The 16,029-nt window shown below is 33.5% G+C and overlaps 1 protein-coding gene and 1 non-coding gene across 2 annotated transcripts; one reads left to right on the top strand and one right to left on the bottom strand.

Moving 5' to 3' along the window:
• Window positions 1-8,281: 8,281 nt before the first annotated feature.
• On the bottom strand, window positions 8,282-8,388 carry LOC148760912 (small nucleolar RNA R71). The gene has a single exon (XR_016028745.1). It is a non-coding gene; the product is annotated as a small nucleolar RNA R71 (small nucleolar RNA).
• Window positions 8,389-8,944: 556 nt separating this feature from the next.
• LOC108663273 (uncharacterized) lies at window positions 8,945-9,808 on the top strand. The gene is made up of 2 exons (XM_088809705.1): window positions 8,945-9,479; window positions 9,678-9,808. Exons 1-2 carry the CDS (start codon window positions 8,945-8,947, stop codon window positions 9,806-9,808), a joined length of 666 nt encoding a protein of 221 aa, XP_088665831.1.
• The last annotated feature ends 6,221 nt before the right edge of the window (window positions 9,809-16,029 follow it).

The following is a 16,029-nucleotide window of genomic DNA, read 5'->3' on the forward strand; positions in this document are numbered from 1 at the left end:
ATACTAAAAATCTCAATATATCTATAAGACAAAACTTTCACCACTTTAAAGGTTTTCACCAATATGGTTGAAGGTGCCAAGGTAAAAGATGGATGCATGAATTAGAGAATACTACTTGCTGTCTAACCTCAAAATCAAGATCACTAAAGGGTGGTGGATTATGCTCATCATAACATTGCTTAGTTTTAAGATGTGATGGTGGTGGCTCTAACTCAATAGTTGATGCTGGCTTACTTCTAAGTGGTGGAGTAGAATTACCTTTACCTTTATTAGCTAAGTCTACTTTATAGCATTGAGTTGTGGAGGAAGGGTATTTAGTCACAGTGAAAATAGTAAATTCAACTACTGACTCACCAACTTTGAAAGTTAGCTTGCCTTCCTTTACATTGATGAGTGCGCTTGTAGTAGCCAAGAATAGACATCCTAATATGATCGAAACCTTTTAATCTTCCTCCATCTCAAGTACAAGGAAGTCCATTGAAATGCATAATTTTCCCACTTTAAGTAAGCCATCCTCTATTTGCTAGCTGCAAGGTGATTGTAGTAAGTTGAATCTCCATCAATCTAAGTCTTCTACCAACAAACAAAGGCATAATTGAGACATCAACACCCAAATCACGCAAAGCTTTCGAAAAATTAAAATTACCAATTGATCAAGAGATAGAAAAACTCCTTGGGTCCTTAAGCTTTTGTGGAAGGTTGTTCTAGATTATTGCGTTGCACTCTTTAGTGAGTGTAATTGTCTCAAAATCCTCTAATTTCTTCTTCCTTGTTAACATGTCTTTCAGAAACTTCACATATGATGGCATTTGCTTTAAAGCTTTTACGAAAGGAATGTTGATGTGATTTGAATACTTCAAAAAAACTTATGGAAGTGCCTGTCAAGCTTTTGTTTCTAAAAACGCTAAGGAAATGGTGGTGGTGGTAGAGTTGCCTAGTTTTTCTTCTTTCTTCTCTTGAATTTTCTTATCAATTGTCCCAATCACTGTTTCATTCTTAATAGGCTTATCTTGAAGTTTAGTTTGCCTAATACTACTTTCAACCTATTTTCCACTCTTCAGGGTGATTGCCATAACTTATTCCTTACCTTTTATTCTAGGATTCACCTCGATATCACTAGGTAGTGTTCCTGGAGCTTTGTTGTTTAATAAATTGCCAATTTGACTAACCTGAATCTCAAGGTTTCGTAGTGATGTTGCTTGACTTTAGATCATTCGATTAGTTTGTGTCATGTATTGACTTAGTAAATCTTCCACAGTTGGCTTTTTTCAAAGATAGGCACTTTTGGTTGATGTTAGAATCCCAGAGGCGCATTTGGCCTTGAAATTGAGGATGGCTCTTGATTATTGGCCCAAGAGAAGTTTGGATAGTTCCTCCACCCTAGGTTGTAAGTGTTGGAGTAAGGTTTATTTTACTGTCTATTCCCCACAAATTGCACTATTTTCTGTCAAACTTGGATAATGATGGCTTACATGATCATCTCCATAATACTGACAAGCTACAAAAGGACTTTAAACAAAATTAGTACCAAAATATTCAAGTGTCTTAGTTAAAGCTGCTACTTGTGTAAATAATGCCAAAAAAGCATCTACATCATGAATTTCGGCTATTCTCTTATGTATTGATCGCTTTACTAGCTACTGGTAGTTGTTTGCAGCCATCTCTTCAAACAAATTTTATGCCCCATCAATTGATTTAGCCATTAAAGCTCTTTTTGCAGTGGCATCAATGGTAGTCTGAACATGACCACTCAAACCTTTATAAAATGTTTGCACTAAAAGCCACTTTGGAAGACCATGATGAAGACAACATCAAAGTAATTCTTTATATCTTTCCCAAGCCTCGTACAACAATTTAGAATCATGCTACATGATGATGCAATATCATTCTTCATTTTCGCTATCTTGGTAGGAGGAAAAAACTTAGTAAGGAACTTTTGAGCAAGATCGTCCCATGTTGTTATTGAGCCAGTGGGAGTGCATTCAACTATGGTTTAAAGCCTCAAACGAATTGCATCATCTATGACACCATTGTGTTTGAAAGTATCACATATCTCCAAGAAGTTTGATATATGGCCATTTGGATCATCATTTTGTAGACCTCCAAACTAGACTGAAGTTTGAATCATAGTGATCATGACTGGCTTGATCTTGAAATTGTTGGCTTGAATAACCAGCCTTTGAATGCTTCATGGAATTCTTTACACCAATAGGACAACATAGTATTGTAAGTAATGACTTTCAACTACTACTCGCTCTTGGATTTGTTGTTCATCTTATCAATTAGCCATTGTATTTGTTTGAGCAAAACCTTATTGATTTTCTTGTCAAAGTCTATAGAATGTTCTCTCAATTTCTGGATCACAAGGTACAATCTCCAAGCTTTTTTCTCTTCTCACACAACGATGTAACGAACTTGGAAAACAAAGAAATAAAACTTAAATTGCGACTAATCATTGTGGTATAGTGGTAAGTATTCCCGCTTGTCACGTAGGTGACAAGGGTTCAATCCTTGGTATTAGCGCCAAAAACTTGTTGTTGAATTTTCACGCAAGTGCACATTATCACAAATAAGTAATATAGTGGAAGTAGAGTATCGTTCCCACATGGATTTGTTCCTAAATTTTTACTAAGTACTAAAATCTTATAACAAATCAATTTTATTTAAGTAATCAAAATTTGTATAAAATTAATTAAAATAAAATAAAATAAACACTAAATCAACCCACATAAATTAAATATACTTGAGAAAGACAATAAACTAAAAACCTAGGATCAAGGGTTCATTCAACACTTCATCTAATACCAGCTTCTCTTATTACTTATCTTCCTGGGTGGTTTTACTAACCTAGGATTCAAGATTATGTATAAGTCTCCATCGAGATGCTTGCACAAATACCTAACTTAATTAGTTCACTATATGTCAATAGGAATCAATTAAATTAAGTTCATTAAGCTAGTGTCCTAATTTGGCTATGTATGGCAATTGAAGTATGTTTACCCGAAACACAAATTAGATCACCTAAGTGACGTGAACTTACACTATTCGAATCTTATTCCAATCTAAAATCTCTTTGTCAAGTTTTAATTAGTTCACAAATCAATTAATTGTTGATCAGACAATTAAAAGTATTAAGAACATATTTGAATATGCAAAACTAAACCCATTTATGATAAATAAAAGAGAAATTATTATACAAACTACATGTTGAAATCCACCATAATCCTAGAAAAGAAAATTAATTCATGATATCTAAAGAAAACATTATCCAAAGGAATTTAGCCATGAATTCAAGTCAAAGAAAATAAGAATAACACAAAACAGAGAAAGAAACTAATGTTGAAGCTTTGTGGTCTCAAATCTCTCTTAATTGCTCTTATTTTCTTACTTAATTCTTAGCTTAAAATCTCTAAAAAAGCTGCTGCCGTTCTCTCTCAAAAATTCTTTGAAAAGGTCCCTTAAATAAGCACAAATTAACCAAATTTCCAAATGTTCATTAAAAAAGTTTTATGGAAATAAGCCCCAATGTTGTGGCTCTCAAGTGTTCTGCCTTGTAAAATTGCTTTCCTTGCCTTTTAGTGCCACGACCCTCATGTGTTCTGTTTTGCATTTCTCTCCTATTGCAGTACTCTCTTTTTGACACAAATTTTGACTAATTTTCACTCTGAGCTGGGCAAAATAGTAAATGAAAATTTGTAACCTTTCCTCTCAGCTTTTTATTGGTCCAAGAATCACCTCATTTGGAGTTTTGTAGAGAAAGTTATGGTTAAAAGACTGCAACATGTTCAACAAATTCTTCACCTCACCATCTTGCATATGTTACTTCCATGAAGTACTTAACACTTGAGAACCTTCAAAATCGAGACTAAATTAGAGATTTCTCAAATTAAAATTATTGATATGAATTGAACTTAAATTACTCAACTTAAAATAATTCAAATGCATTAAACTAAATAAAAGAAAATATAAAAATTACCTAAAATTGAAAATACAAGGATCTAACTATTTTCAATAATCAAACTGTAGTAAAATAACTCTATATCATAGAGCTATCACACCCCCAAACTTAATATTTTGCTAGTCCTTGAACAAAAACTAAGAAAACAAAATAAAGTACTTGAAAATGTCAAACTAACAAATTTAGATACACTAATTCATTGACAACTTCTAATTTCCTCATAAACTATCTCATCTTCTCCACTCAAACATAAATATTATCTAGATTCACATTATAATCAAATGCATGCTCATTTTTTGATAAATTCTCTTGTGTGTGTGCATAAAATCTTTCCATGAATCTCATGTACATCAGAGATGTTTACGCTCATGCAAACTTCAAACTGGTTTAAAGTTTCATAAGTTTGTTTTTCATCTCCTTCTATTCTAATGTAGGTTAATGCTAAATTAAGGATCCTTAGGACTTTATTCAGCTTATAATGTATGGCTACGATTGAGGTATGACATAGGACAATATAGGACAACATGTAGCTCAAGTCGCCCTAAGCACATAATTGCTCTAGGACCTATATAACCTTATTTTTCTTCACCAAGTACACCTTTTTCTTTCCCTTCCATTTTTCCTTCATCAAACACATTTTTTCGTATTCTCAGTTCAACACCCCAAAACTTGTTTCTTTCATTGGTAGTGGGATGAACCCTTCATAAAAGTTTTACATTTTTCTTTACAGTTAATCTTTTACACTTTTTTCATCAAATAGCTCAACATACATTTCCTAAAACAATATATATGCTTAGAATTGAGGTTCTAAAAATTGGAGAAATTTTTTAAAGGCTAAGCTAATGTTCTTCATGTGTTTAAATCAAAGAAAAGACAATTTAAGCTCAAAGGGGTATACTAGGGATAAAAATTGTAAATGGGTTGGCTTGAAAGGCTCAATCGGTCCAAAAATGACCTAAGTCATTTCCCTAACTAAGTATAGCCTTATGATTTCGCCTTACGGAAAAGTTAAACAAATTCTAAAACTCTAAACATAGTTCTAAAATCTTCATTTGCATAAGCATTCTCTAAAGAGACATGATATTTCAATGCAAGAGACATGGTGCTCAAGTATGAAAATTTCATCTGATCATGATGCTAACATAAAACTTCACAAGACATTCAAACGATATTCATGATTACTAAGAGCAAAAGATCAACAAGATAACTAGTTATCATCATTGGATAGGTAAATCAATTTCATTGGTGCACTAATTATAGCTTAAGGTTTTAACATTTCCTAAATTCACCTACTCCTCAATTATCATGCTAAACAACTAAAATTTACTTCGAAACATAAACATAAAAATTTAAACACTTCCCCCCCAAACTTAAAATGAACATTGTCCCCAATGTTTCAAAAAGTAAAGTAAGGCAGAGAAAATACTCCCTTAAAGTCGTGGCTGGAATATACCGGTCCTCCTCATCCTTCTCACCAAAGTTGTCATCAGAGTCTGAATCCTTGGGTAAAACCCACACTTCAATCATTAAGAATTTCCAACCAAAATTGTTAAGAATGTCTACATCATTTGAGAAAATATGTTGAGAATATGATAAATAGTGAATGAGTTTGCAAATGGGATGATTACAAGAACTTGACAACCTAAAAGAATAACTGCTGAAGTAGTTGAGATGCAAGAACTTTTGAAAGAGGAGGAGGGTGAAGAGTTTGGGGTTGTAAAATGGAAAAAGAAAAGAGGAAAAGGTGATTTAAATAAGGTTTGGATTGTGTAATACCCCGTACCCTCATATAGAAGCCAATACGACCTTATCGATAGAAAGAGGGTCAATTGACACTAATTTAAGTGCGAAAGTGTGGAGACAAGTGGAAAAGGATATTTTGAAATAAAATATTTCACACATGAAAAAATAATAATAAAATAATAATTTTTTATTGAGGATGAATGAGCCAGTTAAAAGGTGATTTAGAAGTGAATCGAGACAAAGTGAGACAATTGAGGACCCGAGCAGACAAGTGGAGAATTTTGGAATAAAATAATATTTTACTAATAAAATAATAATAAAATATTAATATTTTATCTATTATTGAAATTAGTCATGAAGGAGGACTATATGGCTAATATAAGTAGGGGAGAAGAAGTAAGAAAGAATTTAAAAGAAAAATGACGTTAGTTGGGCCCGTGTGCCTTTATTAAATAAAGCAAATGAGGGTAAGTTGATAATTATATTTTATAGAATTATTTTACTCTAATTTTGTTATTAAATATTAGCTAAGTCCTCAATTTTCAATTATAATTTACTTATTGTTAGTTGTTTTTATAATTAGGTTACTTTTAAGTTAGTTATTTTAATTTTATGTTATTCCTTTTAATTTGGTTATGATTTATTAGTTTTTATATTTTTTTTGTAGGATTAAAAGTGATTGGGCTTAATTTTAGAAAGTAAGATGTTAAAAGCCCTAGAATCTGCTTGCATATGCTTCAGTATTTTAGCCATATCTCGAGTTACAAAACTTCAAATGATACGATTCTTGGACCAGTGGAAAGATAAGAGACAGGGCTACAGTTTTTATTAAGATTTCTTTACCCAGTTATGCTTTGAAGATAGAGAAAAGCACATCGGAAAATGGCTAAACGTACTACATCGGGAATGGAAATTTGTAAAGATGGACAATTGATTTTTGGGCCTCTCATTACACTTTTAAGCCCAAATTAAACTCTAGCTGAAGGAATTTTAGGTTAAGTTTATTAGTATAAATAGGATAGGTTTAACAACATTAAGAGAACCTTTGGGAGATTCAAGAAACTAGAAGTTGAGGCTGAAACTTGGAGATCAAGATGGCAAATATTATTTTGTTTTATTCCTTAGCTTTTATCTTTCTTGATACTTTCAATGGTTGAATTTTATACAATGTTATTTTATTTTGCGATTATGAGTAGCTAAATTTCTTTTTCTAGGATTGCAATTGAACTCACATGTAGTCTAAGTTTTTAATCTCTATCTTACTTATTTTTAATGGGATTTGAATTGTTTATTCCAATTTGTTCTTAATGCTTTTAATTGCTTGGCCACCAATTAAATTGATTTAGGAACCTAAACAAACTTGGAAAAAGGAGTTTAGAGTAGACTAAAATTGGGACAGCATATGATCATATTCATTGATTTGCGTATAGGATAGGGATATACCTATAGGCCATATATAGCCAGATTAGAGCCTGAACTTAATGAATCTATTTTAATTTCAATTCACATTGGGATATAGTGTTTTGATTAAAATAGATATTTTTATAGGATGAGTCAGGAGACCCTTATCAATAATTGAGAACTCTAGGTTAGCAATTCAACTTGTTGAAATAAGTTAAGAAAGAGAGATAAGATTTATATGAAGTGTGAGGGATATTGTGATCCTAGGCTTGTTTGATTTGATATTTTTTTAAAGTTATTATTATTTTTATTTTTCTTGTTGATTTTAATTTTAGTTAATTAGTTTTAGTTAATTAATTAATTTTGATTGTTTGAATAAGATTGAATTGTTCTAATTTTAGTACTTAGTAAAGTTTTAGATTAATTCCCTGTGGGATCGATACCCTGCTTGCTAATATACTATCTATTCAATACGTATACTTGCGTAGTAGGATTTTAATTGGCAAGGTTTTGGCACCGTTGCCGGAGAGTTGTTTCTAGAATTTTTACTAATACTAATACCAAGCAATTTGGTCTTACTTCAAATTTTATTTTTCTTGTTTTAATTTTAGATTTTGTTTATCTTGCAGATATCTTTGGTCATTGTATGCAAAGAAGAGACAACTTGAATCTTGTTCTTTTTGATCCTGAGATAGAAAGAACTTTTAGAAGACATCAAAGAGAGAATTTGCAAGTTGCAGCTTTAAATCAGACAATGGCCGAGGATAACATTAATAATGGTAATAATGCCATTAATGTGGTTCCCGAAGCAAATAGAGCATTGTGAGATTATGCAGTTCCTCTGTTGCAAGGTTTGCACCAAAGCATTAAGAGACCTTCCATCAATGCGAATAATTTTGAAATTAAACCAGCCTATATTCAGATGATTTAATCTTCAGTTCAGTTTGGTGGGTTACCCAGTGATGATCCTAATGCTCATTTAGTAAATTTCTTGGAGATTTGCAATACTTTTAAATACAATGGAGTAACTGATGATGCTATTAGATTGAGACTATTTCCATTCTCTCTGAGGGATAAAGCAAAAAGTTGGCTTAATTCATTGCCTAATGGGTCTATCACTACATGGGAGGAATTGGCTTAAAAGTTCTCGCAAAGTTCTTTCCGCCTGCAAAGACTACAAAGTTGAGCAACGATATCACCTCATTCACACAATTTGATGGTGAGTCCTTGTATGAAGCTTGGGAGAGGTTTAAAGAACTACTACGAAAATGTCCACATCATGGGATTCTTGATTGGTTGCAAGTTCATACATTCTACAATGGGCTATTTAGGTCAATTAAAACCACAATTGATGCTGCTGCTGGTGGGGCATTGATGAGTAAGAATACTACAGATGCTTATAATTTGTTGGAAGAGATGGCTTCAAATAATTATCAATGGCCTTCAGAAAGGTCGGGTTCGAGAAAAGCTATTGGAGCCTATGAGATTGATGCAATGAGCAACTTAGCCGCCCAAGTGGCTACACTGTCCAAGAAGATTGACACAATGGGAGTTCATGCAGTTCAAAATTCAATTGGTGAGATGTGTGGAGATGGCCATTCAAGTGATCAATGTTCATACAATTCTGCATCAGTCCAATTTGAGGGGAACTTCAACAAGCAATAGAATAACCCATACTCTAATACATACAATCCTGGTTGGAAAAACCACCCCAACTTTTCATGGAACAACAATGCAAGGCCTTCCAATTCAAACCCCAACGTGCCTCCTGGTTTTCAACAACAATCTAGACCACCAATTCCTAAAAAGAAGTCCCAAGTGAAAAAACTTATCTTGCAATATATGTCCAAGACTGATGCCATAATTCAGAGCTATGGAGCCTCCTTGAGAAATCTTGAGACCCAAATGGGACAGGTTGCAAACTCCATCAATAGTAGACGCCAAGGTGCCTTACCAAGTGATACACAAGTCAATCCCAAAGGTAAGGAACATTGTAATGCAGTTACACTTAGGAGTGGAAAAGAAGTTAGAAGGGTGAATGAAAAATCAATTGAATCTTCAAAGGAGCATCTAGATGATGACAAGGCAATTGTTGAGAAAGAAGTTGAAGTGGAAAAGACAGATAATGGTCAAGCTAAAAATCAAGGGAATTTTGAAGCAAATGACCCTCCACCACCATTCCCACAAAGGTTGAAAAAGCAAAGGCTTGATAAGCAGTTTGAGAAATTCCTCAATGTCTTCAAGAAGCTCCACATAAACATCCCTTTTGCTGAAGCTTTGGAAAACATGACAAGTTATGTCAAATTCCTGAAAGACATCTTAACTAAGAAGAGGAAACTGGAAGACTTTGAAACAATGGCACTTACTGAGGAGTGCAGTGCAATAATTCAGAACAAGCTTCCACCAAAACTTAAAGATCCAGGGAGTTTTTCTATACCTTGTACTATTGGTAGATTTAAATTTACTAAAGCTTTATGTGATTTGGGTGCAAGTGTTTTAATCATGCCTTTGTCAATTGCTGAGAAAATTGGACTTAATGAGATATAACCTACCACAGTTTTTTTGCAATTAGCAGATAGAACAATCAAGTATCCTGTTAGGATTATTGAGGATGTATTGGTTAAAGTTGGGCATCTCTACATTCCAGTGGACTTCATTGTGCTTGAGATGGAAGAAGATTTGGAAATTCCTTTAATCTTGGGGTGACCATTCTTGGCCACTGCAGGCCCAATCATTGATGTGAGAAAAGGCAAGATAACTTTCAAAGTTGGAGAAGAGGTAGTTGAGTTTAACATTTTCAATGCAAATAAAAATCCTAACCCTACAAATTATTGCTATAGAGTGGAGTCAATTGATGAAGGCAAAGGTGAACCTAATTCTCCACCTATAAGTGAGCAAGCACCAATCTTTTGAGTTTAAGCCACCACCTCTGCTTGTGAGACCCGAGCAATTAGTAACGAAGCATCCTCCACCACCATCTAATTATCCTTTCAAGATTGGACATCAAGTAATGTTGCTTTCTAGATCATACTTCAAGCTTTTTCCATGGAAACGCAAAGAAAGATGGTGGGGTCCTTTCAAAGTAGTAAAGGCTTATCCTTGTGGAATAATTGAGATTTATAGTGAGGATACAGGAATAACCATGGTTAATGGGATGAGCCTTAGACCATATTCCGAGGATGAAGAATTGAAAAATGAGGCACTATAGTCAAGCTAGTGACTATAAACGGGCGCTTCTTGGGAGATAACCCAAATTTCTAAACTTTACTTATTTTAGCCTTTCTTTTATTTAATTTTTTTTTAGTTTAGTTAGAATTTATTTCTTTTAATTTACTATTTTTTTTCTTTTACAAGTAATTGGTTTAAAAAAAATTAAAAAAATTCAAAAAAAAAAAATTAGCGTTGCAGTATGAAACAGAATGTTTCAGCGTCGCGGCCCTCAAAAGGAGAGCCGCGGCATTGAACAACGCAAAGATTGGAAAAATGGTTGAGCACCACGACGCTCAACCCTGAGAGCCGCGATGCTCAAACTCGAAGCGTAAACAAACTTGGGAAAGGGAGTTTAGAGTAGACTAAAATTGGGATAGCATATGATCATATTAATTGATTTGCGTATAGGATAAAGATATACCTATAGGCCATATGTAGCCAGATTAGAGCCTGAACTTAATGAGTCTATTTTAATTTCAATTCATATAGGGATATAGTGTTTTGGTTAAACTAGATATTTTTATAAGATGAGTCGGGAGACCCTTATATAAATAATTTAGGACTCTAGGTTAGCAATTCAACCTATTAAAATAAGTTAAGGAAGAGAGGTAAGATTTAGATAAAGTGTGAGGGATATTGTATTCCTAGGTTTATTGATTGGATATTTTCTCAAGTTATTATTTTGATTTTTCTTGTTGGTTTTAATTTTAGTTTTAATTAATTATTTAATTTTGATTATTTGGATAAGATTAAATTGTTCTAATTTTAGTACTTAGTAAAGTTTTAGATTAATTCCCTGTGGGATCGATACCTTGCTTGCTAATATACTATCTATTCAATACGTATAGTTGCGCAGTAGGATTTTAACTGACATAAGTATATTTTTAAATATTAGGTGACACCTTGGTGAAGTATGAAATTGATACTTTATTTGTACAAGTGTAAAGGAAGAAAAATAAAAAGAAATTGGAATTAAAGGAATGATGGAGAACCTAATTGAAAAGACAAAAAAGTTGAGGGGTGGAATTGCAAATAACGAAAAGTAAAGGGGTGAAGCTATAATTATGAACAAGTTGAAAGATCAAATTGCAATTTATGAAATATTTGGAGGACCAAATTGTAAAGGATGAAAAGTTTGGAGGGTCAAATGGTAAATAAGGAAAAAATTTGAAGACTTATGTGCAATTTTACCATTTAAGTTAAATGAAAATTAACTAATCAAGGAAAATTAGATTATGTGGGAGGATGGAATATACCTGTAACAAATACTATTACATGCAAAGATATGCATGCAAGGATGTACTTGTAGTGGGGAACATGTGGGACCCCCACCATGTGACAAATAATAAGGGAGGAGACAAATGCACAAGGTGAAATATGCATGTGATTTTACTAGTTAAAGAAAGCATAGAAGATTTATGCATGATGGACACTTGGTGGCAATGTTGGACTAAATGAAAGGAAATGTATATGCATGTAATGTTATTGGCTAAATGGGAGGCCAAATGAGAAATAATGTGGGAGAATGCATGAAAGGCTATTGGACAAAAGTAAGGTGGTGTAAGTAGAAACATGTTAAACTAATGGAAGAATGGGAAAATGAGAGAATGGAAGTGTAAATTGATTGGCCAACCATGCATGAAGCTGAATGGGATGGATAATGTAAAAGATTTCCAACAAATGGCAAAAGGGATAGAATTGTTGCATGAAGATTCATAGGTTGGCAAAATAGCCAAATGAAAATAAAAGGTGAATGTGTACATGTATTGTGATTGGTCCAAGAGGGTGGCCAAATAAATAACCAATAGAAAGAAAAAAGAAAAGAGAAATGGGTCGAGAACTTAGGCAAAACCGTGCCTTTGAGAGTGAAGAAGAGAAAGAACTTAGTTCTTGCAAACTCCACCTAAAAGAGAGAAAGAAAAGAGTGGAAAGAAGAAATCAAATGAGGGCTCAGGTTTGAAGAAGATTTAAAGAAATCGTGAGGTTTGCTTCCTCTATTTTGTAGAGTTTTCATATTTGACCACCCAAAGAGTCTTCAACATTCAAGGGTGAAATTGTGGAGTCTTGATGGAGGTGTAAAGCTTGGTTTCAATGGACAAGAGAAACAAGGTAAGGATTGTGGTTTTAGCATGAAAATTCTTTGAAAATGGGTTGGTAACAATAAGAAATGTTTTGTAGCAGCAAAGATTAGCTTGATTGGAAGGGATATAGTTACATGCATGTAACTAAGCTGTTGTGAATGGTGGATTTGAAGTATAAAGAAAAAGGTAAGTATAATCTTGTATTTTTAATTCTACGGTTGATAAGAAATCTTGGGAATTTATTTGTGAGTTATTATGGCAGCTTGATGATTAAAGCTTTGGAAGAATATTGAAGTTGCATGCAAGATCCAAGCCATCACAAAGGTAAGCCATACAATGTGAAATGATTGTGTAGTGCCTTAAGTACGATTACGAAACAATTATGCTAGTTGAAAGCTTGAAAAACACATTGTGGACATATGTTGTTTTGAAAGATTTAAAAAGGTTAAGAATGATGGTGTAATATGAATAATATTGGTGCAACACAAATGGAAATTGATATTGTGCTTAGTGGCAGCATGTTAAAAGTTAATAATGGTGCATATAAGCTTAGAAATTACTTGGTGAAATCAAGTTTATCGTTGCTACCATATATGTGATTAATAGTACGAAAATGATAGTTTGAACATGACAAATGTTATGAGAAAGATTGACATGGGCATTTGAAGTCATAAACAAGTTGCCGAATTTATTTATTTCAAAGTTTACACTAAGGATTTAGTGTAAACGGTTATCACTTAAGAATAAGAGATGAAAGTATAGAATTAAATGCGAACAACAAGTGTAGAATATAATGGCAACAAAGCTTATTAAATGTATTGGATTGAAATGATGTCAGGAAGTTGACAAAGCAAGGATTATTGTTGCAAGCATAAAGTAAGCATTTGAGAAAATATTATTGGCGAAGTAACATCCCACCATTCTAAGGAGAATAGGGGGTGTCAATTTTAAAAGATTCTATGCTATATTAAAGTATATGTCTAGTATTATTCAATGCCTTTGTGGAAAGCATGAGTTGCTAGAGAATGATATGTGATTTGAATACAAGGTTTGGAATGATTTATACATTGCTTTTGTGGAAAGCACGAGCTGGTAGAAACAATAGGCAATTGTGGATGCAAATTGATTTGGAAGTTGTTTGTGTATACTATATATATATGTAAAGTGTTTTAGAAACCGAGAAACAAGCCCTTTTGCACTGTTTTGCATCAAGACTGTGCCTTGTATCTTTGTGAGACGTGCATAGTTAAATGCTCTTGACAAATGGTTTAAATGTGAATTCTCAAGAGTTGGTTTTAGTTCGAACTTTATTGAAATGTTTACACCATGCATTTTAATGTGAAAAACAATTTTGAAAGGTTACCAAACCTTGTTTTCAAATGATTTAAGGAAAAACTCTTGAAAACCTTGACTTGGTTTTGAAAATGGTTTTGACAAACCAAAAGCTTCAAGAGTAGGCCGAATGCCACATTGGGATAGTGTGACCCTTGTGCACAAGTGAGCTATAGCTAGAAAACTTTTTAGGTCACCAAGGGGCTATTAGACATGGCTAGGCCACTGTCTATGATTATATGTGTCAAGGCCACGGGTTGTTATACGTGGTTAGGCCACTAGTTGATATACGTGGTTGCGACCACATGATTTCTCCGATGAAAACCAACATTGTCAAGACTACCATGGCTTTGAGAATCCGGTGGAAGAAAGTCCACGGGTTGATTATCTATGATTACTTACTAAAGAGCCTTAAGAGTTTTTGGACTTGTACTCTTTCGCATGGTGGAGAGATATCAGTTTTTCCACAGCTCCCCTTTTTAATTAAAAGCTTTCAGTGCTTTATATGTTGATCATGAATTGATGTATGTGGGCATACTCGGTTATTTTCTTACATGCCAAAGAGTTTGGGATCATGCGTGTTTTTATACGGCTATTTGTATTTATGAAAGTAATAAATGATTTTGACGATTGAAATCTATTTTACCATGCCTTGATTTCGACATTGTTTGCCAAGGAAAGTATTACACTATGATTTTCACGACATTATTTTTGCAAGGCATAAATACCTTATTTGTTATTTGGTTTTATAAGGATATCATTTTATACTCTGGTTTATCCTTCAAATTATTAGCTCTAAGCTTGTTTCACATCTACGCCCTACTCACGGAGCTGATGATCACTGAGTCTGTGAGACTCACCCTCCTTATCTCCCCTTTTGCATAGAAGTGATCAGCCTAGCGTGCATTCATTAGCACATATTGTCCATTGCAGATAGGTAAAGGCATCTCGTAGCACTTTATTCCGAGTCACTCCACTGTTAGAGGTCAAGTCATTCATAGTATATTTCGTTGTAAATGGACACTAGTCTTAATGTAAATGTACAGTTGGAGATTACAAACTTTAATGTATTTATGCAATTAATGTGGAATAAAAGTTTAGTTGATTTGTCTAGCTTTTCGTTTCAAGTATATTGCAAAGAGTTATACGGTTCAAAGCAATTACACAAATTGGTGGATTGAATATAACGTATTAACAAGAGTTTCGAATAAGGCTTGTTTGGGACTTGGCGGGTTCTCCTGCAAGACTAGGATGTCAGTAGCGATTAAGGAACGGGTTGTTATAGATTCGACCACAAACTAGTGTCGTGGCTCTCAATGTAAGGGTTGCGGCTCTCGCTTGTATGCACCCGAAGCATTACGCTTCCAGTTTCATTGTTGTGGCGCTCAAGTTCTTTGTTTCTAGCTAATTGCAATCCTCATTCTAGAATCATAACTCTCAATGTGAGGGCCATGGTGCTCAACCTTTCTTTTTTTTTTTTTCTAATTTTTGACTCCTAAGACCTACAAAATAAGACACAAGACAATTAGAATATAAAATAAACATTAAATGACAAGCACACATTGTAAATAAAAAATAAAGAAAATAAATACTAAAATAAGCTAAGTTTAGAAATTTGGGTTGCCTCCCAAAAAATGCTTTTTTATAGTCACTAGCTTGATTATGATACCCCCTTTTTCACTTCTTTATTGCTGCAATAATGCTTGAGGCTTTGTTTCATTACCTAGTATGCTCTTGTAAGTGTATTAAAAATCTCAATACATCCATAAGACAAAACTTTCACCACTTTAAAGGTTTTCCACCAATACGGTTGAAGATGCCAAGGTAAAAGATGGATGTGTGAACTAGAGAGTACCACTTGTTGTCGAACCTTAAAATCAAGATAATTGAAAGCTAAAATCAATTATCACCTTGCCTAATTGCTCAACCAATGTCAAGTTCAATCCCAAGAGACTATAATCCACATCTTCCAAAGCTGAAGCCTTTCAAAATTTTATTCCACTAACCAAAACAATGCTGAAATCCTAACTCATTCAAACTTTTATTTTCGAATAGACGCCAAACATAGAAACACATATACAATCACATTTAGATTAATTGACTTTGGTATTTGTTAGGCTTCATTATTTCTTAGTTTTTCCCTTGATATAGAATAAAAAACACACAACAAAAATTTATTCGATTCAAACAATCCATAAACAAATTTCACTAACATGTGTTCCCATTATAGACAATCAAAACCCAAAAAATATGTTTAAACAATAATTAACCACAACCAATTTAATTTAACATTTCAACCTAACA

The sequence above is a fragment of the Theobroma cacao genome, chromosome 9, assembly GCF_053813885.1.
Source record: "Theobroma cacao isolate CCN51 chromosome 9, ASM5381388v1, whole genome shotgun sequence".
Taxonomy (NCBI): domain Eukaryota; kingdom Viridiplantae; phylum Streptophyta; class Magnoliopsida; order Malvales; family Malvaceae; genus Theobroma; species Theobroma cacao.